Source organism: Glycine soja, chromosome 5 (genome assembly GCF_004193775.1).
Source record: "Glycine soja cultivar W05 chromosome 5, ASM419377v2, whole genome shotgun sequence".
Classification (NCBI taxonomy): domain Eukaryota; kingdom Viridiplantae; phylum Streptophyta; class Magnoliopsida; order Fabales; family Fabaceae; genus Glycine; species Glycine soja.
In genome coordinates this window covers 8,609,352-8,637,076 of record NC_041006.1, presented here as the reverse complement: position 1 = coordinate 8,637,076, position 27,725 = coordinate 8,609,352, and the positions used below count along the sequence as shown (strand labels likewise).

Genomic DNA, 27,725 nt, shown 5'->3' with positions numbered 1-27,725 from the left:
AAAATTACCATTCGCTGTTTCATAATTTTTCATCTTATTTTTGGGTCTAATTTGGTGCCTTTGGGATCACTTTATACCTAAATATTTTATTTTCAACATATGGAAGAAGCATATACATATATACAATTTATATTGACTATCATCTACTTCATTGTAGTTTGTCATCTCAGATACAAGAGAAGTTAAGGACAGTTTTCGCATTACAAAGTAACAGCTCACTCAAGATAGAAAGCATACATAAGTGGAAAGTGTATTATAGATAAAGACACATAAACAAATACAAAAATAGATGTTATTGAAAAGAAAAGGAGATCTAGAGACCAACAACATTCAATCCAAACCATTAACTACTTTGTGGTTCAGGAATCAATATGCAAAATCAGTTGTTTCATAAGGCACTTACACATACAAACTGTCATCCACACATACACATTTGGTCAAATACGTTGTAAACACTATATATATATATATATATATATATATATATATATATATATATATATAAGAGTTACCAGGCTTCACTTTGTTTATATTGTGTCCTGTAAGACTAAGATAAAGGATGAGGAGAATTGAAATGATTCGGGTCCTGTGAGACTGAGAAAGGACAAAGGACTTCAAATGGTAGTGCGAGAAAGAGAACAAAGTAGAGAAAGACGAAGAAAGGAGAAGAAAGCTAACCTTCCGTGACAGATAATGAGGTTGCAGCACAACGAGAGTGACACTGACAATGAGGTTGCAGCGCCGCTAGAGTGACACCGATAGTGATGTTGTAACGCTATGAGAGGTTGCAATGCCAATGGTGACAGAGTTTCAGTGTCGTGAGAGGTTGCAAATGAGAGTGCGAAAGCTTTCAAGTGAGAGTGAGAGGTTTCAAAGTTAGTGAGCTTGAGGGTTTTCAAACCAGATAATGATCATAAAAGATCCTACATCGATTTTTGGATAAATCGATGTCAACAAAGTAACTCAACATTGGTTTTTGAAAAAATTGATGTTAAGTTTTCTTTATGTTTTTTCAGTAACATCGATTTTTGGTAAAACAGCTGGTAACACGAGTTTGTTAATATTGATTTTTTAATAACACTTAACAATATCCAATGTTAGAGGTGGTCTCATACTACAAATTAATATCAAAAGTTTAAAATATATATATTTTTTTAAATGGAGAATCTTTCCATGAGTTAATGTACTTTCATGATCCTACACCGTCATATAGATTCAAATATATAATAATTTTTTACCAATTAAGTATACAATAATTTTTTACCCTAATAGTATAATCTTTTAAGAACTTAGAATGATTTCCACAATTGACCCATATTTTATATTTTTTGGATGGTTTTGACAAAAAAAATTTAATGTTAAAATCTTAATTCTTATATAAGAACTTATTTTACACTAGATAGTCACGTCACCAAGCTCTAACAAAGAAACTTAATATTTATGTTAAAAAAATAAACTTATAAGAACAAATTCTACTTTCTATGAATCCATCATTGAAGATGGTATAATGCCACATATCAATATCAATATATAAATATATAAACACCCCTATACAATACTACATTACTATATTAGAGTTATATATATATATATATATATATATATATATATATATATATATATATATATATATATATATATATATATATATATATATATATATAACTCTACTTATTACAAAAGATGAATAAACTGAATTCCAACTACGTCCGCTAACATTTGAGTTTGAACAACATGAGGACATTAATCAAACACTACCAGCGGAGTGACTTGTGAAGGCACCGATCAGTAAACAAAATTTGCAGTATGACATATATGTTGGGGCTACCATGTATCAAGCCTATATATTGAGATTTGAGAATAATAAGTAGAGTTGCAATTATAAAAAAAATAGTTGCAAATAGTAATAGCTCGTTAAAATAGTGTGGAATTATTTTTCAAGCTAGAGAATATCATAAAATATACTAATAGTGTAGCTTGTTAACATAGATACTAAAAAAAGGAGTATGTAGTTAGCAAATGTTAGTGATATTTGTTAGTATATATATTCTTATTTTTTAATATGAATGTGTTAGTAAACTATAATTAGATATTATGTGAAAATACACTAATGGATTAACTTACTAAGACACTCAATAAAAAAAAGTGTAGGTTAACAAATTTCATATATATATATATATATATAGATGCTAAATGCGTATTAATTTTTTATTTTTTTAATATTTTTTAGTATACTATATGATATATAAAAGGAGGAACTTTAAATGATTTTATTGTTTTAAAAAAAACTTAAATAAGATAAGACTAAAAAAATACAAAATAAAAAATATGAAGTGTGAACTATTAAAATTGTAATAATTTTATCTACATATGAATGAGATCAAGTTAAAATTATTTTTTCAAAAGAATTTAAATGAAAAGTAAAAGTAAGTAGCTGGAAAAAATAAAAAGGAAAAACTATAAATAGACATTTTCCGATGTCAACACATTCATTCAAGCCACCTACTACAGGAGGCTGATTGAAAATAGAAACAAGAACTTGGCAAATCTAGCAAGGTTTGAGGAATTGAAAGACAATACAAATAAGGTCGCTGTCGACTACAGTGGCACAACAAACATATCTAGCGGAAGATACGCTTAGGCATAAACATGCAATGCATAAAATACTACGATCCATTGATTGGTGGTTTAGATTTTAGAAGATTTATTGGCCCACGCTCCTGGCACACGTTGTGTTTTGGCTCAGAAAAGTTGATGGACCTCCTTGCTTTCTAACTGGGGCGTGGTGAACACACGTTTTGACTCGAGACTAAGATGCTCGCCTAGGCCAAGCACTTTCCAGCTGAATAGACACGTGGTTTACCAATAGAACCTAATCACGTGTCGACATTCTCGAACCTCATATCAAAGTCTCATTTTAGGATAAATCATTATTTTGGTTCTTATAGGAGGCAAAATCATCAAATTGGTCCCTTTTACAAATTAATTACTAAAATGGGTCTGTTTCGTTTTTATTTACTAAAGGGGTATGTTATTTTACTACAAAACGCTTACCTGAGGAACGCGTTCTACCAGAACGCGACACGTGGCGTGACTGGACAGGACGATGGGACAGGGGTGGTCGTGCCTGCCTGCCAGACACTACCAGTAGTGGTCATGCCTGCCTGCCAGGCACTACCAGTAGTGGTAGGGCCCCAGGCGCGACCAGTAGTGGTGGGCCCCAGGCGCGACCACTAGTGGTAGCCTGCCAGGCACGTCCACTAGTGGTGGGCCCCTGGCACGTCCCTCTTCCCTATAAAACTCCCTGTCCTTCGTTTCATTTTGACACAAAAACCTTGAAGCTGATTTGGAAACGTTGAAGCTGAGTTAAAACGTGTTGAAGCGCTTTATACCGATTAGAAATTTTGCTCAAAACTAATAAATATTTTTTATCTTCAATACATTATAGTATTAATTAATATTTATTTTGTTGATGATAATAATGATTATATTTTGTAGGTGCATAAACAAATTGACACGAACTATAAAATGAAATAGTAATTTTGTTTATATTTTTTGTGTGATAATTAGTAATTTTTGGTAACTTAATAATTTAATTTTTGGTTATAATTATGTTATATTTGCTTGTTGATGACAATAATTATTTATTGTAGTAGTTTTTATGTCTAGCACATTATTATTATTATTAGTTAAGCTCATAATTATTGATGTTGTTGGTATATTTTTTTAATAGCCAAAATTTATACATAGACATTAAAAATAAATGCCGATTGTTTTGCGTCATGAGTGTGCGAAGTAGGAAATTGTTGTGACAGTAATTTAATTTATTTAGAGTAATTTGTTGTTAATTTATTTTAGGTTAATAATTTATGTTATGTTAATATATTTTTTATATTATTGTTTGTTGACAACATTAATTATTTATTGTAGGTATATTTTTGAAAAATGAATTCAATTATTACACTCGTCTATTTAAATGGTAAGATGTACGAAACTAATGATGGTATCACATTTGAAGGCCCTAAAAAAGCTATTCAAATAAAGCGTGGTATTAGTTTTGAGAGTTTAAAAAAAAGGATACACGACAAGGTAAAATTACAAAAACATGAAAGTATATCTACTATCACTTGTAGATTTTTAGTTGCAGGTAAATATATTGCAGTGCAAATTTGTGACGATGAAGATGTTGAAACAATGATTCAAAGTTTTGAATAACAACAAGAAATGTCTGTCATAGAATTATGTGTTGAAGTAGATGTTGCGGGTGCTTCTGCAATTAATTTGACAAATTCATTGTTATCATGCGGAAATAATATGTCTCACAATGAATCGGGTAGTGCAACAGTTGGAACAAATTCAGAAGAAGATTTTGATGATGATGATTATTTAATATCTAATTCATACGCTGAGGACTCATTAGATGAGGATGAGGATATTAATGAAATGTCTGACACAGATGATGAAGCTGCCCGTTTGATCGAACCACTTACAGTTGTGCAATCGGGAGAAGGTATATTTATTGTTATATATAAATAAATATTATAATATTTAAATAATTCGCTACCCTTGAATTATAAATTTTTGGTATATTGTTTTTGTAGGTGGAAGTCAGACTCCATTTTGGGATTCTGCTTCTCACTATAGTAATATTAATTGGAGTCATCCTAACGAAGAAGAAATTTGCGGTTTAGATATGGGATCAAATTTTAATATGGGTCAAGAATTATATGTTGGTATGGAATTTGATACCAAAAGCGCAGTAAAAAATGCATTACAACAATATGTAATGAAAGTGCATCAAAGTTTCAAAGTTATTGAATCTAAATCACAGAAATATGTTGTCTGTTGTGGAAATAGAAGCGATGACATCCCATGCCCTTTTTATATGAGGGCAATTTTATCAAAAAAAACTGATACATGGAAAGTTACGCAATGGGGAGGACCACACAGTTGCTTGAATATGAGTATAACTCAAGACCATGATAAATTGGATTCTGATTTGATTGCCACTTGTGTACTAGGTATGATTATAAATTTTCATTCTTATTTATCCTTTTTTTGTGTTTGTTGGTGTGGTGTACAATAATTTTTCGTACTTATTTTTATAGGGATGATCAAAGAAGATCCGTCACTCAAGATTTCTTTGATTCAAGAGAGGATCAATGGAATGTTTAATTACAACATTTCGTACAGGAAAGCGTGGAAGGCAAAGCAAAAGGCAATAACAATTGAATATGGCGACTGGGATGAGTCTTATGCCGTTCTTCCGTCACGACTGAAACACATGCAAAATCATTCGCCAGGATCGTATTATCAAATTTGTGATGATGATTTTGTTGTTGGCAATACTGTCAGTCGTGAACACCGACAGTTCCATCGAGTCTTTTGGACCTTCGGTCAATGCAAAGAGGCTTTTAAATATTGCAAACCAGTCATACAAGTTGATGGTACATTCATGTATGGGAAGTATCGCGGTACGCTGTTAGTTGCAACAACACAAGATGGAAATAGTCATGTTCTTCCGCTTGCATTCGCTGTGGTTGAGGGGGAAACATTAACAGCGTGGTCATGGTTTTTGGCACACTTGCGTGAACATGTCACAGATAAAGATGGTATCTGTCTCATTTCTGATCGTCATGCAAGTATAAAGTCAGCTGTTGCAAATGAAGCACTTGGGTGGCAACCTCCTCATGCGTATCATGTGTATTGCGTGCGCCACATTGCAAGCAATTTTAATCACAAGTTTAAGAATGGGAAACAAAAAGAAATGTTAAAAAAATTAGGTAACATTTCATATCTAACATATATTATTTCATATATAACATATGTTATTTTTTATGCAAATTTGACTAATGTGGATAATTTATTATGTGCAGGATATACCCCGTGTAAGCATATTTTTGATAGAAATTTTGATAAATTTTGTGAGCTGAGTCCCCCAGTAAAAGCATGGATTGGGAAGATCTCAAAAGAAAAATGGACAATGGCATATGACAAAGAAGGCCGTAGATACGGTCATATGGCAACCAATCTATCGGAATGTGTAAATAAAGTTTTTAAGGGATGTCGCAATGTACCAATAACTGCCCTTGTGAAGTCAACATACAGCAGGTGTCGAAAGTATTTTGTTGATCGTGGTCGTCAAGCACAAAGGGAAATACGCGATGGTCAAATATATTGCTCACACGTCATGAAAAAACTTCGGGAAAATCAAGAAAAGGCTTGTTCTCACATTGTTCGGACATATGATATTCAGAGAACAATATTTGAGGTTGAGGAGGCTTTCGACCCTATGACTCAACGAGGTGGACATAAATGGGCAGTTAACTTGAATGAGCGCTACTGTCAATGTGGACGATTTACTACTTACCACTATCCGTGCTCTCATATCATTGATGCATGTGGTACTGTTAGCATCAACTTCTATCAATATATAGATGTTCTGTACACAAATGACTACATATTATGTGCTTACTCCGCACAATGGTGGCCTCTTGGGAATGACGATGTGATTGTCCCATCTGATGAGTCGTGGACACTTGTGCCTGATCCAAGTTTTATTCGTGACAAAAAAGGAAGGCCAAGATCAACACGATTAAGAAATGAAATGGATTGGAGGGAGCCATCGCAAAGTCGATACAAGTGTGGCAGATGTGGGACAGTAGGACACAACTGGCGTAATTGTCCATTGCAATCTCAACAAGGCAGTTGTTGATGTCATGTATTAGATCATATGATAATGAAATGTTTACTTCTTTTTTTGTTATTCTTAAACACATTTATGTGTCAGTGACATTATCGTAATTTATTTTAAAAGCATTGCATGATAAGATTGAACGTTAAAGTAACAATAATATAAAATTAACATGGAAACAACCATACAAAGTACATGACATTGTTAAAACATGAAAAAAAATCAATACAAAGTACATGGAAAAACAAACAATACAATGTAAACCCATTATTAATCAATCATGACTATGTCTATGATGCTGCGACGATGTCCCACATGGCCGATCCCAATTCCTAGCTGCCCTATCAGGGTTTCTTCTTCTAAGATTCCCCCTTTCATCCACTTCGTCAGCCTCGGCAGAGAAATCATGACGTAAATCGACCCCCAATAAGTCATTCATGTCGGGTATATTTCCAAGTACATTCCACGGACCACCAAGTGGGGCATTTGGGGTCGGTAGTTCATTATTTTAGGTGAATGAAGGAGTCCCCCCTGAAGGAGGAGAGGATCCAAATATGCCTGTCATACTGTACCCTGGTTGGAAATCATGTGGGTATGAATACATCGGCGCCATCTGCGATGGTTCTTGGGTGAATACCGGCGGTGTGTAATACATTCCATGTTCTCGTTCTGGCATCGGAGGCAAACTGTACGGTACTGCATCCACAATTTGCCGACGTCGCCCTAAGCCTCGAGTCTCCACACTTCGCTGTAGTATATTAAACTGCTGATGTTCAAATTGTGGCTGAGAAGGGGAGCATCTTGATGTGCCTCAAGTATCCTATCCTCTTCTTCAGATAGAAGAGTGATCTTCTCGATACATGGCAGTAAATCGTCAAAAGTACAAACCCTTCTCCCAACAGGCGACACCATAAAATGTAGTGTTTCCGCGATTTCACCCTGCATAAAAAAATAAAGGAATAGTTATTAAAATAATCTTCAACGCAACCTAAATTATAATGAACAATTTATACCAATAGTCCTCTTCTTGCATGTTTTGGGTCGACATAAACTTTTGTCTTACGCCTGTACCACCTCATATATTCAGAGTTCAGACTAAGGGTCCCTGTTTGTGGCGGCGTTTGTTCTACTCTCCTTTCATAGCGACTATTCCATTCATTAAGCACGGGTTGCATTAGTCGCATCCAATTTCTTCTTTCTTTTCCCTTTAAGGTCAAGTCATGTATGTTTTCGGGTTGCATTACTGGGCCCGGAATAGGTTGTTGCATTCCAAACTGTCGCATGACTCTATCCGGCTGGTGCCATTCCACTTTTTGAAAACAAATAAGTGGTACGATACATGTCCATAATACAGACCTAATAAAACAAACTTGACTCAAATTCATTTCCACATGTCCAGCATAAGGGACCCAAACAAACTGCATATAAAATTTAAATTTAATAAATTAAGTAACAATTACAACATCATTTAATAAACAAATGTCAAAATTATTACCTCGTCGTGTTTCATGACATCTAATTTACGACGAAACTCAAGTAAATTGTCATTGCCTATGTGATGCAATTCACCTCCCAACCATCTTCACAAAAAACCAAATAACAAAATAAGATGTTACGTATAATAATGATTAACATCAAGCAACCATATTTATTAATTATCAATTCAAAATATTAAAGGAAAGTATACCTGTAAGCAAGTGGCGCGTTTTGTTGTTGTGGAGGAATAACTGACGGGGCTAACGTTGGGCATCGTTCCCATGCCCATAACTGAATTAAGAGAGTGAAACTGCCTATTGATTTAGCATGATAGTCTGTTGCGATGCACATCTCTCTATAAAGGTTACCCAGAAGAGTAGCTCCCCATGCATAAGTGTTGCACTCTCTAAGGTCTCTCAAAAATTGCAAATATCTCATTGGCACCCTTTTGCTGCTTTTGTCAACAAACATCACGCCTCCTATGAATCTTAAGATCCAAGCTCGAGCAAATCTTTCAAGCCCTTGTTGGTTGCCTATGAAATCATTAATATTTGCAAATTGAGAAGTCAGCCAACTCAATAAAAGTGAGTTCCCGTCAACTGCATCATCGTCAGGCATGACACCCAATAATTCATGGCACAACTCAAACCAGTCAATATTTGTATTGCCGGTTAAAGGTCTTCCATCCACAGAAATACCAAGTAGCACAGAAACATCTTGAAGTGTAATAGTTGTCTCGCCACACTTCAAATGAAATGTATGTGTTTTTGGCCTCCACCTTTCAATAAAAGCATTAACTAATGCTCTATTTACCTTCAATTGCGCCAATTTCATTATCGGGTACAAACCCGAAACTTGTAATAAAGGAATAATTTCCTCGGGCGGTGCTTCTCTATGATTATACAGTGGTGTAGCTCGTCGAATTTTTAACTTCCTTTGATCAGCACAATTCCAAATATGTTGTGATATATGGTTTTTTTGCATCCACAATAAATCATCTTCTAATGGTCCAATTGCCACGTCATAATGATTAGATGATGACGAACTTGTCATATTAAAACTCCTGTATAACAAGAAAAAAAAATTAATAATCACACATATCATAAATAATTAATAATAAATTACAATATATTTAAATACGTACACAAACAATATTCTAAACTATTTTTTTTCTTAATTTTAACTTTTTATTTTAAAAGTTATTAATTATAATTTAGAGTTTAATTTTAATTTTAAACTATTGATATATTGTATCAAACTCAATATGCCTTTCTTTTTTAAATACGCTCAATAGCAATATTATAGTAATATTTATTATTAATTTTAATTAAAATTATATTCTACAAATTAAAATTATCAACCCAACAACAATAAAGTGTTACAATTGCAAATAACATCAATTATAACTAATATAATTAAATATTAAGAAAAATAATAATATAATATTTAAATAACAAATCATAAATAACAATTATTATCTATAATTATCTTCAACAATAATTAATAATTTTATATTATTATAAAATCAACAAACAAAGCACTAAAAATATATATCAATTTAAACTGCCTATCTATCATAAAAAAATATATAACAAAGCATTAAAAATATAACACACTATCAAACTAATAATAATTACCTCTACAAATAAATCCACTAAAAAATATAAACTGCCTATATGCAAAATATATATATATATATATATATATATATATATATATATATATATATATATATATAAATATTAAAATATAACAATTTATATAGTATTTAAATAACAATATTATTATCTATAATTATCTTCAACAATAATTAACAATTTTATATTATTATAAAATAAAAAACAAAGCACTAAAAATATATATCAATTTAAACTGTCTATCTACCTACAAAAAAATATATAACAGAGCACTAAAAATATAACAACTATTAAACTAATAATAATTACCTCTACAAATAAATCCACTAAAAAATATAAACTGCCTATCTGCAAAAAAAAAATACATATATATATATATATATATATAAATATTAAAATATAACAATTTATATACATTAAATAAAATAAAAACTAACCAAATAGGGGAAGGGGAACCTGCAAACAGGGGGAGAAGCTGGCTGCAAAAAAAAATTATATATATATATATATATAAATATTAAAATATAAAAATTTATATAAATAAAATAAATTAAAAATACAAAAAACAAAAAAAAACAAAACCTGCTGGGGAGGGGGGGAAGGGGACTGCTGAGGGGGGGGGGAGGCAAAACACGAAGGAGATGGTGTGGGGGGGGGGGGGGACAGCCTGCATGGGGGGGTTTGGGGGAGGGGGGGACCCCATTTAAGGGCGCCTGGGGCCAGGGCGCGAACCAAGGCGCCTCGGGGCAGGCCACGACTGAACGCTTCTGCGTGCAGGGCGCGACCAGTAGTGCCTGCATGCAGGGCGCGACCGTACGCGCCTCGTTGCAGGGCGCTTCCAGCACCGCCTGCAGCAGCGGCCACGTGTCGCGTTCCTCCGGTAAGCGCCCCTCAGGTAAGCGCTTTCAGTAGCCAAAACAGCACCCCTTGGTAAATAAGAATGGAACAGACTCATTCTGGTAAATATTTTGTAAAAGTGACCCAAAATGGTGATTTTGCCTCTTATAGGATGAATGTGTTACTTGTTCATAAATTAATCTTTTAAAAAATAAAAATTTTGATGAAAAGTGTCATAATTATGTCTTTATGTTAAATTTTATGGAATGATTTTTTATTAAATTATAATATTTAAAAATTAATTTAATATTTAATTATAAAATTTAGAATTTAATTTGAGACTAAGTTATAAATGGTATAACTTAATTTTTATGTTTAGAAATTAAATTATAATAGGATTCATCTAGTAGAGTGAAAAAAATGAAAATAAAAAGTGAATTGAAATGAAAATTATGAATTAAAATAAAATATAAAAGTGTAAGTCTCACACTATTTTAGTGTTCATTTTTCTCATTTTCACTATCTTTTCTCCAAACAAATACATTCTTAAAGACTAAATTATCCCCAGTTAATAAATTTAAAGATCAAAATAATCATTTATTCTTCTTTCATATTTTTTATCTTCTTTTAAGTTAAACTATAATATTCTTTCTACATATATTTTTTAAAAATATTTTAATGGTGATGCACTGAAAGTACTCCCTCATTTGTTTCTTTTAATTGTTGAGTATTTGAAAGATTTTTATTTCTATTTATCCATCATTTTCAAAGTTTAAGATAACATTTGTTAGGTCAAAAGATATTTATATTTTAAAATAAATTATGACTCTTAATTATATGTAAACAAATACAAAAGTTAAAAGTTATGTCTTATACGCTATCAAAATATGTTCTGCGAAGTTTGCATATGAGATTTCAGACGGTAACAAGATAAAATCATGATCTGATATGACATTAGAGTTGACATTTAAGATTTCATTTAATAATTTGTATTTGAGATCTATTTTGTAGAGACATTTTCTTAGAATTTGTTGAATCCTGAAAAAATAAATGAAACTAAGTTATGAAATTCCTCAATCATCATCAAAAGAATATCTCTATTGCACATATATGCTCTAACACCAAAGGCAATGGTTTCTTGTTGTAGTGCTTAACACACCAACGACTAAGAGTAATTTCCCAACATGAAAAAATGTGTATTTAATGCCCCAACGACCACATTCTTAAAGTGCAAGCTTAAGAAAAAAAAGTTTTAAATTAAGAAAATAAAATCATAATTTAACCCTCCTTCTTGTGATATGGATTTAAAAAGATGATAAACCTTATAAACAAATAATAAACTTAAGAAAATGTTGACTTTTATGGCATGTTTGGAACAATGAAAAGAAAGCATAAGAAAAAAAACTTGAAATTTTAAATTGAAAAAAATTTAGAATGAAAGATAAATTTAAATTTTTGTCTTTATAAGTCAACTTTAATTTCTCCTTTTGCCTTTTATTATTTCTTCAACCAAACAAATGAAAATACTTTGTTATCTAATTTTTTTTCCTTCCTCTTTTGATTCCTTATATAATAATAATAGAAATTTTTGTTAAAATATAATAACATATTTCATTGCGATTCCAATAAAATAATATATTTTTATTTATTAATTTCTTAACTAGTGTCTTTATAACACTATTTTCTCTGTGTTTTCAATTCTCTCATTTTCTTATTTCTTTTCAATCACATAGTTCTAATTTTTACTTTATCTCTTACTTATTTTTATTCATCAATTTTATTTTTATCTATTTTATTTCTATTGTTTATGCCAAACATGACATTAATGAGAGGTTTAAAATCAAGAGGTTTTTATTCTTTAAACTTTAGTAGATGACATATTTCCAGGGGGAAAAAAAGAAACTGTAGAATTTCAGCCAAGAAAGACGTACCACAGCAATATTATCACGCCTGCCACACAGCTTTGGCAGTGTTATGGACACCTTCTCCCCCTTGATTGGTTAATTAGTAGCATCGGGTACATTACTTTAGTGTAAGGGCCCCAACCCCAACTCAAAAATCAAAATCCACCAATGAAATCCAATTGCTGCCTGTTCCTTTCAAAAGACAGGTGTCCTTCTCGTCCTTTTTCTTTCTCTCTCCACCACCACTACTTCATTTATGGGCCATTGCCCTAGACCTAGAGAGAGGAGTGATAGCTATGTATGATTGAGTCTCAAACGGATTCGTACGATGTATTTAGAGAAATGTGATACATCCAATGAATGGACGTTTGATTAGAATTTATATATTTAAGTATAAATCAATTTTATTTTATAAATTGAGAATGCACAATTAACTTTTCTTTTTCTTTTATTTAAATTAAATTTAATATGAAATTAATTTCATCAATTTTTGTTTGATTTAACTTAATATAGAACCCTAGCACATTTATTACACCAAAAGAAACAACAAAACAATCGGTAAGATTTGTAATATGGATTTAGACAATCTACACTTCAACTCAACAAGTGTTTAGAGTTTTGATTCCAGGTCCCAATATTTAGAAAAATATATTAAAAGATCTCAGTCTCTTAAATAAAGTTTAATAAATTAAGAATTAGTTATTAGTCAGTAAAATTTTAAAAAAAATCTCAGGCTCAGCGATCATTAAAGTATTGTTCGACTATGTGAAAAGTAATAAAGAATTAAGGGAATTGAAAAGTTTTAAATTGTGATATAGATTTCATATTTTTTCATTTTACTTTAATTGAAAAAAATTATCATAATTAGTTTTGTTTTTATTTCTTTCGATTCTATCGAACGATACTTAAGAAGATAAGAATGTTTAAGAAAAGAACGTCTTTGTAGTAAAAAAAGAAAATAAAGTTCTTTGGTTTGAATCCAGTAAAAAAAAAAACAAATCTAAAGAAAAGGAGTGAACTAGTACAAGACTATGCATACTATTAAAGGACAGAACCTATAAATATGCATATAAAAAAATACACTCACATGTTTAGATAAAACAATTATTCTTAGGTGATTTTTAAATGAAGAGTTAGTTTTATCAACTAGAAATACATTTTTTTACAACACATTTATGACATCGGTCCATTGGGAGCGTCGTAGTATAGCGAACCAATGACATTTCTGTAATATGGTCTTTCAAAACGAAGACGGTGCTTACAAACACCGTCTTCGAATGATGCGAACAACGAAGGGTCAAGGATAACCGTCGTAGAAATGAAACTTTGAGGACATTGTTTAGAAACACTGTCGTCGAATATGCGTCATTTAATTAAGGTCACATGAACCCTTCATTGAGCAGAGTCACCCTTGTGTTTTCAGTCACCCTCGTGCGTGATAGTGTGCCTTCAATGAGTTGACTGTCTCTGTCACTGACCGACCGTGGTACGTGTTTTTCGAGCCGCTCCTCGTCGTGCTGGTACTATTGCGACTTTGAAGTCTGGCACTGTCCTTGTCTACTGTCGACATTGTGAAACCTAGGTTTGTTTGGCTCTCTGGTTTTCGATTCGCCTCTAACTCTGTAGGTTCATGAGATGTGCATATGCGTTGAATGTTACTATAAGATTAACTTATTGAAGCTCTAGCATTTGTATTCATATTGAGTCATTGTAAGTAGTTATGTAGTCTGAAACTTGTTATTTTTCTTGTGGTGCTTATAGGAAAGTTGTAAACAAATAATTTTGGCTCGGGTGTCGTTGTCCTTTTTGCACATTAGGTGCTGCAGTTGATTAGGAGTGCCCTCCTCCATGTTAGGTATTATATCAACCTTTGCAAGCCTCTGCTCAATTTGAACATATTGTTCTTCCATTTCATTGATCATTAGCTATGAGTGAATTTTAGTGTTGTTGATACCACTGATCATGTTTAAGTGTTGGGGTTAGAGGAAAGATCATTTCATACTAATGCAACATTTTCCATCCATGTAAAATTAATATATGCCTTTTGTCTGTTGTTGTTAATGTCAATGGGGTCCCTTTATTGTTCTTCCACTTCATTCTTTCTGTTAATATTTTCTGATTAACATGCAACAAGATATAAAATAGTCAATATGAATCAGTCTGTATTTGGAAGGAAAACATATCCTAGTGAGCCAATTTCCATGGTATTTCTTAGTTTAAGAAATTTGAATATTGGATATAATTCTGGCAATCAATGCTTCAAAAGACCTTAAAGGCAATCTATGACCTGATGAAGTAACTTGCTCATCATGCTCCAGTTTGGGATCTCCCAATTTAGTTTAAAAATCGAAGTTAACCTCAGAGTTATATACTATTCATATCCAAATCTATGTCTACGTATTGAATAGTGCTTCAAATTGATTAAATCTTCAAAAATGCAATATAACAAGATAGTAATAGTAATATGATCTGAGTATGAGCAATTGAGTAAAGCCCAAAAGGAAATAAATGAGACTGAGAAGAGCTTATAGTTTGCAGTGGCTCATCTCTTTGATTAACATCATTGTCTGACCACTGCTTTGTCATGCTGTGAAGATAAATTTGATGATATGTGAGTGTGGAAATCTTGAAATAAGAAATTAAAAGCTAAATTTTTGAAAATCATATTATAAAGTAACAAATATTGAAAGATTAGATTACGCATACCTTTCAAGTTGGAGCTGAAGTTCTATGCATCTGGTCTCTAATTCTTCACAATATTGATTTTTGTTCTCCAGTTCCACTTCTAATGCCAAAACTTTGTGATTAGCCTCTTTTAATTCAGTGTCTGTTAGCTGAGTGTCAAGATCTACATTTATGAATTTGTACTTGCTCCTCAATTATTCTATTCAATTCTTTTAAGGTTTGTAACTCCAATCTCAAGCTACCAATAGTTTTCTATGATTCCTGAAGTTGATTTATAAATGATTGGAGCCTCCCTTCCAAGGCTTCTTTCTTAGATTCAGAACTGATTACTTTCTCTTCAATATTTTTAATTTCTTCCTTATCAACATATTGCATGTCTTCAATTGGAACATCATGATAATCTGAATTAGTTAGCACTGATAACTGCTAAATATGAGTTATTTTTATAATAAAAATATATTGAAAATATCTTTGAAAATATTTATTTAGCAATTATTTTTGTATTAAATGATAAAAATTGATATTTTTATGGCTTGCAGATATGAAAAGGAGAGATTAAAAGAGAAAAAGATCGAGAAAATATCCAAAATATCAGGAAGTCTCAAGAAGATATGATTAAAAGCAAAACAAATTCAAAAGATATCAAAAATATCAAAAAGGAAGATTTCTAGCATTAGACCCAAGTCCACTACAACAACTATAAAAAGGGAGTCAAGCCAAGTAGAAACACACAATACCACATAACCCCCTCTAGTAGGGGTTTCATTTACTCCCTTTCTAGCATTATACCCCATCCATTGTAAAGCCCTCAATGACTATGAGTGGCTAAACTGCTAGTTAGGGTCTGGCAGGCCTAAAAGCCAAGCGATGTATGATGTACTCACTATTTATCAATGCAAAGGTGTTTTCTATTCTATTATCTTTTCTTCTTTTATCTTGCATTATTCATCTATTAGGGGTTAGACACTCGGGAGAGGATAACTTCTAAATAAGATTTAAAGAAGGCATGCATGCATTGGTTTTAGGGGTTAGACGCTCGGAAGAGGGTAACTTCTGATAGAACAAAAAGAAAGGATTTCATAAGAAAATCATTACTAGGAATAGAATGATAATTTTATGCCCATGCATTCTTGCAAACATCTAGAATTCATACTTCATGCATTTTATTTGTTGAGTCTTTGCAAAGGAATTTGGAAGATAGATAAATAAAATAGGCTTGTCATCGTGAGGAATCAGGGGCAAGTAATTGAACAGATGTGGGTAGAATAGAATCACCTAAATTGATAAAGAAAAATCATAAACTCATACATCATAGGTAAACAAGGCAGGCCAAGTCCCAACCTTATCAAATTCTGATTTTATTTTATTATTATCTTTTACTTTTCTTATCTTATCTTTTATCTTCTATTTTCTTTTATCTTTATTATATCTTAATTTAAATATTTTATCTTCTCTATCTTCTATTTTTATCTTTAAATCTTTTATCCTTTCTTTTAAATCTTTATCTTATCTCCTATATTTTCTTATCTTTATTTTAAATTATTTATCTATTGCTTTTAAATTGAGTTTTCATTAATCTAAGTACAAACAAAGTCCCTGTGGATTCAACACTCGGACTTCCGAGTACTTTACTACTTGTGACAATTTGGTACACTTGCCAACGAGTTAACAAGCACAGACAAACATGATAACTGTTCTATGGGAAGATACAACTTATCTGTGTCTGCAAACATCCCTGTTTCAACTTCATTTTCACTTATTGTCTCATCCCAATCAATTTTTTTTAATGGCATCCCTCATACTAGAAACATCCTGAAGTGAAAAGCAGTGATTCATAATCCAATCCAAAGTTGTCGTTAGTTCTGTGGTAAATTTTTCATGATCAGCCTTGTCATTGAGTAAATCGTAACACACATGGAGAAATTGCTGCAAGACATTCCTGAGTTCAGATGTTTTCCATTGGAAAATACAGACCATGTAGCCTGTTGGCATTCCTTGATTTTTATGTGTATGGATATTGCCATCTCTTTTGTACAAGGAATCTGAATTATCATAATCCTCAATAGGCATGTTAATCCCTTAAATAAGCTCAATTATCTTACCTATTGATTGGCTCAAATCTCTTTGAGGTTGCTGTTTAGTTCCCTTTATTGATAAAATCTCGGCATCATTTACTTCACCACATGGATCTACCACAGAATTATTCAAAGGTTTCCATGAGGTTTGCTGACTAAAAATGAAGAGTCTTAGATCCATCAAATGGATGGCCTTTGCTTGAATCAAACTCGCATTGATCTGCATTATTTAGATAGCTTAAAGCCAATCTAATACCCTTACGTATGTCATCAAGGTTCTTATGAGTGACAAAGTTTTGTTCCAAGATCACTTTTACTACATCATGAGAATCCTAACGCTGCCCAATACAGGGACCTATGACCAGGAGTAGGATCAAACAGTCAGAGGATACCCTCTAACAAATGGTAGCAGCCATACTTGACAAGGCCCAAGTGGAAAAGGATGAAGGACCAGAGGCATTCCCAAGAATCTTGATTGCTGAAAGCCCAAACTAATTTGAAGGTCCATATCAAATATTTTTCTATTTTTGTAATTTTAATTAAATAAATTGGTGCCTTTTCAGTTACACCTCAACTACACTATATGTATTGAACTCATTTTGAAGAAAAAGGAACTTTTTGGCATTTTGAGAAAATACATGTGTATTTTGTGAGAGCTTCTCTTTGGGTTCCTTGTTGAACCAATCTCGGACTTATCAAGGTTGAACCCTTGTGGTGTCTACCCTTGAATTATCTTCATTTCTGGAGGTGGCGTCATCTGATTCCTTGACCTGTACCAAGCAATCTGCTCCTAATAAGGATCACATCATCTGGTATCAGAGCTTCGGCTCTTGATACAGGTTCTATCCTATTCAATATTTTTTCTTTGCATCCTGTTTTTTTTTTTCGTTTTTGTTGTTTCTCATTCTTGTTGTTTTTCGTTCTTGTTGTTTTTCATTCTTATTGTTTCTCGTTCTTGTTTTTCGTTCTTGTTGTTTTTGTTCCTGTTTTCATTCTCGTTTTCATTTTCATTTTCTATCTATTCTATTCGATTTCATTTCTCTGTCTGCTTGTTGTGGATGCTTTATTTGTGCCTTGTTACATTCAAATTCTGTTTTGTTCTAGTCGAATTCTGTGTGGGACGAATTCTGCTTGCTGGATGAATTTAGGGTTTTGGTCTAATTGCCTATTGAACAAATACATTGGCTGGACCAGTGGAATTGTGAAAAGCGCATTATATATAAAAAAAGAAAGCAGTTGCAGAAAGTTTGAAAAATATTGGATGTTTGATCTTTGAACGCGGATTTGAGGCAGTTAGAGGCGTTTTTAGGCAAAAATAGTGGGCCAAATCCCTAAGAATTTGCTTGGGGATTCACCTTTCAATTCTGAGCATTTTGATGTATAGTGGGCCTCAGACGGACAACTGTAGCAAAAGTTATGACCATTAGAAGTTTACATGTCATTTCCGCTATTTCTGTTCTTCTTCTTCTCTGTTAATTGAGTAGTTTCTTTGTTTCTTCTATCAGTTTTGTGTTGTCCATGTCTTTTTGTCTTCTGTTTATGAATTAAGTTGTTTGTTATTGAGTCTGTATGATAATTAAGTTGTCTTTCCTGTTCTATTGCCTTGTGCGTCCATTTTGGTTCATCCAGGAACTTAAGAGGGAACAAGAGTGGTAAAAGGCAAGAGTGAAAACATCACACAAAAGCCTATATTGAGAGCATCAAGCACGAGTGTACTACCATCAAAGAGAGAAACACGTGAGTAGAGTGTGGTGAGGTCTTGAAACCTTTGTTTAATTTACTACAAATTTTTTGTTCCTTAATTATGGCAGGAGTTGGTGGCGGTGGTGATGAATATCATTAACTGGATGGAGCTCAACGTTTGTTATTGGACATGATGACTACACAGATGCAACGTTTGCTGAACCGTAATAATGAAGAGCTCTATGGATGAATAGAAGGACTAGAGAACTAATTGATTCAGAATGCTGGACAACCTAATGGTGGAAACAGAGGGGGCAATGATGGACCGAGGCAAAACAAAATTAAGGGGCAAAACAAAATTAAGGGAGTAAAACTCAATGTACCTCTTTTCAAAGGCAGGAGTGACCCAGACACCTACCTGGACTGAGATTTGAAAATTGAGCATGTTTTCTCCAGCAATGACTATACTAAAGAACAGAAAGTCAAGTTAGTAGTAGCTGAATTCTCAGACTATGCCCTTGTCTGGTGGTATAAAAATCAAAGAGAGATGCTGAGAGAGGAAGGTCGAGAGATAGATACATGGACTGAGATGAAAAGGGTTATGCGAAAGAGCTATATGCCAACTGGCTACAGCAGAACCATGCGACAGAAACTCTAGAGGCTATCCCAGGGAAGTTTGACTGTGGAAGAGTATTACAAAGAGATGGAGATGGCACTAGTGAAGGCCAACATTGAAGAGGAAACTAAGGACATAATGGCTCATTTTCTAAAAGGTCTAAATCCTGACATTAGAGATGTTGTTGAATTACAGGAGTATGTGGAGTTGGATGACTTGTTGCATAAGGCAGTACGGGTTGAACAACAGCTCAAGAGGAAAAGTGTAGCAAGAAGGAACTTATCCAATACTTTCAACCAGAACTGGACCAACAAATCCAAGAAGGAAGGAGGCAACTCGTCCAGTCCATTAGTAGCGTCCCCACATGGAAAGTCAACAGTGTCCAGTGCTGAAACCAAACATAATTCTGCCTCGTCCAACAATGGTACCAAAAACATAAAATGCTTAGGCAGAGGACATATTGCTTCTAAATGCCCAACCAGGAGAACCATGATCATGAAGGCAAATGGAGAAATCACCAGTGAATCTGAAATCAGTGAAAAAGAAGTGGAAGTAGAGCTTGGGGAGGAAGCTATGCAGGGTGATATGCTAATGGTGAAAAGGCTGTTAGGAAGTTAGATGCAGCCACTGGATGACACCCAAAGAGAAAATATTTTCCACACCAAGTGTACCATTAATGGCAAGCTTTGCTCTTTAATTGTTGATAGAGGGAGCTATACCAATGTTGCAAGTTCCAGGTTAGTGTCCAAACTGAATTTGGAAACTAAGCCCCAACCTAGACCATACAGACTTCAGTGGCTTAGTGAAGATGAAGAGGTAAAAGTGACTCAGCAGGTTGAGGTGTGTCTCACCATTGGAAGATACAATGATAGGGTGTTGTGTGATGTGGTTCCAATGGAGGCGACTCATATACTGTTAGGAAGACCATCATAGTATGACACCAAAGCAGTATATGATGGCTTCAACAACAAGATTTCTTTCCAGCACCATGACCAGAAAATTATTCTTAAACCTCTATCCCCTAGAGAAGTGTGTGATGACAAAATCAAAATGAGAGAAAAGAGAGAACAAGAGAAAGAGAAGAGTGAAGCACCAAAATAGAATAAGAAAAGAAGAGTGATACACATGATAGAAAGAGTGATACGCATGAGAGAAAATTTAATTGTTTAGCAAAGTCGAGTGAAGTGAAGAAAGTACTACCTGCTTGTGAGCCACTTTGTCTATTGTACTTCAAAGACAATACCATTTCTACTGATAATTCTAATGAGTTAACTATGTTTGTTTCTCCTAGTGTTGAGCTCCTATTACATGAATTTAAAGATGTATTTCCCAAGGAGATTCCTCATGGACTGCCACCTTCAAGAGGCATAGAACATAAAATTGACCTCCTTCTAAGAGCTTCATTTCCTAACATGCCAACTTACAGGAGCAATCCGCAAGAGACCGAGGAGATTCAGAAGCAAGTGCAAGACCTTATGCAAAGTGGGTGGGTGCAAGAAAGCTTGAGTTCGTGTGTCGTTCCAATTATTCTAGTGCCAAAGAAAGATAGAACTTGGAGGATGTGCACAAACTGTAGAGCCATCAACAACATCACGGTAAAGTATAGGCATCCCATTCCTAGGTTAGATGATATATTGGATGAATTGCATGGAGCTTGTGTTTTTCTAAATTTGATTTGAAAAGTGGGTATCATCAAATTAGGATTAGAGAAGGGGATGAATGGAAAACAACTTTCAAAACTAAATATGGACTGTATGAATGGCTGGTTATGCCCTTTGGTTGACCAATGCTCCTAGCACTTTCATGAGATTAATGAACCATGTGTTAAGGGAATTTCTAGGAAAATTTGTTGTGCTTTATTTTGATGATATCTTGATTTATAGCAAATTCCATGATGAACATCTTGTGCATTTGAGGAGAGTTTTAGAGGCCCTTAGGTGTGAGAGCTTGTATGATAATATGGATAAATGTGTGTTCTGTTTGAACCATGTAGTTTTCCTTGGTTTTGTTGTTAGCTCACAGGTAGTAGAGGTTGATCAAGAAAAGGTGAAAGCCATTCAAGAATGGCCAACCCCCAAAACTGTTGGTGAGGTAAAAAGCTTTCATGGTTTGGCAAGTTTCTACAGGAGATTTGTTATGGATTTTAGTACTGTGGCAGTAGTTTTTACTGAGATTTCCAAGAAAAATGTAGGATTTAAATGGGGGGAAAAACAAGAACATCCATTCACTCCACTCAAAGAAAAAGTGATGCATGCACCAATTCTTGCATTACCTAATTTTGGCAAATCCTTTGAAATTAAGTGTGATGCGTCTGGGTTGGGATAAAAGGCTGTTTTAATGCAAGAGGGACATCCCATTGCTTACTTTAGTGAAAAACTAAATGGGGTTGTCCTTAATTATTCCACATATGACAAGGAGTTGTATGCATTGGTAAGGGCATTGCAAACTTGGCAGCATTACCTTCTACCCAAACAATTTGTCATACATAGTGATCATGAATCCTTGAAGCATCTTAAGGGACAAAGCAAACTGAGCAAGAGACATGCCATGTGGGTGGAGTTTCTTGAACAATTCCAATATATGATCAAGCAAAAGAAAGGTAAGTCCAATGTAGTTGCTGATGCACTTTCAAGAAGGTATGCTTTATTCTCTACTCTTGAAACTAAATTCATTGGGTTTGAGCACATTAAGAATTGTATGACCATGATCCAGATTTTGCTTCTAAATATGTTGCATGTGTACATACTGCCCAAAATGGTTTCTTTCGGCATAATGACTATTTGTTCAAAGAGGAAAGATTATGTATGCCTAAAAGATACATAAGAAGATTACTTGTGAAAGAAGCCCACGAGGGGGGGATTAATGGGGCATTTTGGGGTTCAAAAGACTTTAGACATGTTACAAGAGCATTTCTATTGGCCACATATGAAACATGATGTGCATAAGTTTTGTGGACAATGCATTGTTTGTAAGCAGTCAAAGTCTAGAGTCATGCCTCATGGTCTTTATTCTCCTTTGCCTGTTCCTGAATATCCTTGGACTGATTTATCTATGGATTTTGTTTTAGGTTTGCCTCGGACGAGGAATGGTAAGGACTCCATCTTTTTTGTGGTTGACAAGTTTTCAAAAATGGCACATTTCATAACATGCAAGAAAAATGATGATGCGTGCCATGTTGCTGAGTTATTTTTCAAGGAAGTGGTGTGCCTCCATGGACTACCAAGAAGCATTGCTTCAGACCATGACACCAAGTTCCTCAGTCACTTTTGGAGAACATTATGGGGTAAGGTTGGAACAAAGCTTCTCTTTTCCACCATATGCCATCCTCAGATTAATGGCCAAACTGAGGTAGTAAACGGAACTTTGTCTTCTCTTCTTAGAGTTGTGATTAAAAAGAATATAAAGAGTTGGGAAGAATGTCTACCTCATGTTGAGTTTGCATACAATATGATTGTACATAGCGCTACACAACACTTTCCATTTGAAGTAGTGTATGGTTTTCTTCCCTTGACTCCTCTTGATTTGTTACCATTGCCTAACATTTCTAATTTTAAGCATAAGGATGCACAACCAAAAGTTGAATGTGTGAAAAAATTGCATGAGCAAGTGAAGGCTCAAACTGCAAAGAAGAATGAAAGCCATGCCAAGCAAGCCAACAAGAACAGGAAGAAAGTGGTACTTGAACCAGGTGATTGGGTTTGGGTACACATGAGGAAGGAGAGGGTCCCTAAACAAATGAAGTTCAAACTTTAACCTAGAGGAGAAGGACCTTTCCAAGTACTAGAGAGGATCAGTGACAATGCTTACAAGATCGATATTCAGGTGAGTATGGAGTAAGTTTCTCTTTTAATGTTGTTGACTTGACTCCATTTGTTGAAGGTGGTGATTCTGAAGATTTAAGGGCAAAGGCTTTCCAAGAAGGAGGGAATGACGAGAATCCCAACACTGCCCAAATATAGGGACCTATGACTAGGAGTAGGACCAAATAGTCAGAGGATACCCTCCAACAAATGGTAGTAGCCATACTTGATAAGGCCCAAGTGGAAAAGGACGAAGGCCCAGAGGCACTCCCAAGAATCTTGATTGCTGAAAGCCCAAACTAATTTGAAGGCCCATATCGAACATTTTTCTATTTTTGTAATTTTAATTAAATAAATTGGTGCCTTTTCAACTGCACCTCAGTTACACTATATGTATTAAACTCATTTTAAAGAAAAGGAACTTTTTGGAATTTTGAGAAAATACGTGTGTATTTTGTGAGAGCTTCTCTTTGGGTTCCTTGTTGAACCAATCTGAGACTTATCAAGGTTGAACCCTTGTGGCGTCTACCCTTGACTTATCTTCCATCTCTAGAGGTGGCATCATCTGATCCCTTGACCTGTACCAAGCGATCCGCTCCTAATAAGGATCACATCACTACATCTAGAAGCCAACCAGGAATATCACCATTTAATATGTCAATGGAACATGATTCCTGATTTGACGTAGAGAACTCTGACAAATGATTTGAAACTTCAATAATTGCTTTACTTATTACTTCAGAGCTAATCCCATTTGGTCTAGCCTCTGGCAGGCCATATATTTCATTATTTTCTTCTAAAGAAGCACAAGAAATTTTGGGGGCCTTTTCAACAAACACCACTGCTAATTTTTCCATTTCAAGGAAGTCATCCATTAGGCTTGTGTCTAAAGGTCCAACACTTTTGCATGACATTGATTCCTTCTGTTTTACACTTCTAAATTGCTCTAATTTTGAAATCAATGCAAAAGCTCAGGAGTCAGCATAGCTAACCTCATCCTCGCTGCCAATATCAGTCGTTGATGACAAAGATATGTCTTGCAATGCAGGATTACTTTTAGGCTGCTCCAAGGTTACATGACCTGTAGATTCAATGTTTGACTCAAGTCGCATCAGTTTAGAAGTTGTGTGAGGAAGCATTACTCTTAAGAATTGAATTTCATTTGCTTTCCTATTTAGCGATTCTTTCAAAGTCTAGTTTTCTTCTTCCATACCACATAGTTGATCAATCAAAGTAGTGATTCTTCTAATGGTAGTCTTAGGAAAACTGTCAAGTGAAGATTCAACCACTATACTGGTTGAGTTCAAGTTTTTCCTTCTCATTTCAAATGAATCTTGTGCCAACATTTCAACTTCATTTTTATTTTTGCTAGGCAAGCTCTACTTGGTAATCATTTTAGAACCTGCATACGTAGCCTCTGACATTTTCATTCTAAGTTGGCAATTTTTTTTACACTCTGTAAGTGCAGCTTATGAGAAGCATCAGCTGCTCGACAATTAAGTTCTCTTTCCTCATTTCTAATAGCAAGTTCCTTTTCAAGTAGTTGAGCTTCATACTTCAGGAATGCATTATCTTTCTCAATGGACTCTAATCTAATCACCAGTGCATTATGATCAGTCTCTCCATGAGACAATTGTCTTCTTAGATCTTCAATCAAATTTTCTTTAGCAATAATAGACTTATTAAGATGAGAATTTTCAACCCAGATTTAGCAAGCCATTTATTGGTCTCTGATAGCTGCTCCTCCAAAACTATGTGTGCTTCTTCAAATTCTTTAGAAGCCTTCATCACAAAATCATGAATCCTTTGCTCTTGTTCTTCTCTAACAAAATGTAATTGTTGCATACATTCCTTAATAGCACCATCCAATTGGGCCACTCTTTCTTTATAAACTAATTGCAGCTGTATAGATTCATCCAGATGTTGCTTCATAGATAGTATTTTAGCTTCTGCTTTCTCCCATCCTTCAAATGAATCTTTAATAACAAACTGGTAAAATTACTCTAAGAATAATAAATAAGAAATGAGAAACAAATACACACAACATTGCATGAATAATTGAATATTACTTGCTACTGCTTCTTGTACAATTTTTGTTTGTTTCTTGATCTGCTCATCTTTAGCATTGCATTTAGAAAGTGTAAAAGCAAGCTTATCATTTAATCTTTTTAAGTCTCTCCCCAATTTTTCTTTATCAGTTAGAGGAACCTGTACCTAAATAAAACAAGACAAAAAAAACTAATTATTTTTATCAAGTAATAAAAAAACATTATATTCCACAAAGTTCCGGGGAAGAATTATGGGTTTCTAACATAGGTACATACAAAATTAATACGTCCATTTTATAATTATAAAATATTTCAAGATAAAGGGCCCAGGAAAAAAGCCCTTCTGGATTAACACTTTTACTAATTAGTTCTCTTAAAGATGCTAGACTTCAAAGAAGAAAGGAGACTATAATAGTCATCTTAATCAATATATGAACCTAAAAGTTCCATGGCATTTATGAAAAGAGCAAAATATATATGAGAATAAAAACAGTTGATGCAAGACATAATTACATTACCTCTCCATTTTCTTTTGAAGTCAGATTTGTTTTGTTAGTTGCTAAATTTGTCTTTTGTGTGGCTTTTTCCCCCAAAGCCAAGACTTGTGATCCATAATGATAAGAAGGCTTCAAATGTGAGAAGCCTGCATGGAGATTTTGGTTAGGGAAGTATGTTACTATAGTTTAACTGAAAGGATAAGCTGACTGAACAAAATAACATCATAACTGCATCAATAATACCACAAGTTCATTGAGCTAAGTTGATCTAAGCCTAGATAAATGCATCAACAATTAACTAAGCTCTATAGCTCAATCAATTGGGTTCAAATTTGTATCACAATAAAAAAACTTTTTACATAAAAAAGATTATAGTGAATGTTTGGAATGACATCCAATAAACACATAAATTAGCAAAAGTCCAAATGAGCAAATGACATAGAAGCAACATGGGGCTACTTCAATTGGTGAACGTTAATTGTCGAGGGACATCAAACATCCCATTAGTGAGAACAAAAATAAAATTGCAAACAAATATATATCAAATCAAAACATTGTTATCATCATTATTCTTATAAGGTACTATATTAGTATATATGGAATTATCCCATGGACGAATAATGAGCCAATTGTAAAAGCTTAATCTCCGTTGGTTTCATAAATGACCAAGAATTCTCAAGTAATTGAATTGTTAATAAACTGGGTCACGAATTGGATGATGGGCTGTTCAGCTCATTTCTGTAATCTAAGTAAGCATAATATATCCCTCAAATAAATAAACAACAGATTTTAACCTTGTAAGTGTATTGTCATAACATATGTAGTAGGGGATGTAACAAAAACTACAAGGAAAAAAATTGTCTCAAAAACAAAGAAATTAATTAAATACCTATATGGTATTATACCAGAAACTTACCATCATACAAAAGAGGTAGATTAGATTGCTAAATAAATAAACATTCCCATACATCCATATTCATAAAAACTAAACACTATCAACATCTTTCCAATGCAGAAAGCCTGAAAGCTGAAAATTTATTCCGGGCAACATTACAAATTAAAGGAAAGTTTTTGATTGAAATTACGGTACAAGATAACAAGATCATGAGAATGAAGTGTGTGGTTTGGTTTCTGACCTCTTAAGAATGAAGAGTGAGGATTTACAAGTACACGGATCATCCAAGACAAAAATAAACAAAATCTGAGACCTGATCTTGCTCTTTGACTCAATTGATTGTCTTTCTCTTTGGTTGATTTCCATCAGTCACACAGGTCTTCTGATTTTCACAGTTTTCTGCCGTCTTGTTTGCATCATCAGGGTTAATATTCACTTGTTTTTGGCCAGTAGCATCTCTATTGTGTTTACCTTTCTGGCAGTCAGCATCACTACTATTCTTTTTACTCTATATCTTAGCAGTTTCAGTCCCAATTGGTGAAATGTCATGAACCTAACCTTTCCCGTGTTTTTTTTTACTAACATGCTTATTCCCTTTATTATATGCAATATCATCAGCATGTACCTCAACTTTATGTACCAAATTGCCAGGTAAAGATTTCAATTCCCTTAAATCAGTTGACTTTCCTCTGTGCACCAAACGAGTATAAAAAACTGCACACTATGAAATGTGTCTGCAGATAAGAAACAACCTATTTTATTAATTATTCATTGACATTTGTGAGGCAAGGCGAAGTCCCCCAACTTACCCAACTTTGGTAGGATCACAACCTGAAACATGTTATTGAAGCACAAATTGTTGAAGTTGTGTGCCTCTA

At 33.8% G+C, this 27,725-nt stretch overlaps 1 protein-coding gene and 1 pseudogene across 1 annotated transcript; one reads left to right on the top strand and one right to left on the bottom strand.

Moving 5' to 3' along the window:
- Positions 1 to 5,455: 5,455 nt before the first annotated feature.
- On the top strand, positions 5,456 to 7,344 carry LOC114411108. The gene is made up of 3 exons (XM_028374869.1): positions 5,456 to 5,783; positions 5,877 to 6,409; positions 7,207 to 7,344. Exons 1-3 carry the CDS (start codon positions 5,456 to 5,458, stop codon positions 7,342 to 7,344), a joined length of 999 nt encoding a protein of 332 aa, XP_028230670.1.
- A 731-nt stretch (positions 7,345 to 8,075) lies between these two features.
- LOC114411107 lies at positions 8,076 to 26,068 on the bottom strand (annotated as a pseudogene).
- Positions 26,069 to 27,725: the final 1,657 nt, after the last annotated feature.

Coding starts and splice junctions, on each gene's coding strand:
- LOC114411108 (XM_028374869.1), top strand. CDS start 5,456: ATGTATGGGAAGTATCGCGGTACGCTGTTAGTTGCAACAACACAAGAT. Junction 5,784..5,876: donor AGAAATGTTAAAAAAATTAG/GTAACATTTCAT, acceptor TATTATGTGCAG/GATATACCCCGTGTAAGCAT. Junction 6,410..7,206: donor TCATTGATGCATGTGGTACT/GTTAGCATCAAC, acceptor TCATTATTTTAG/GTGAATGAAGGAGTCCCCCC.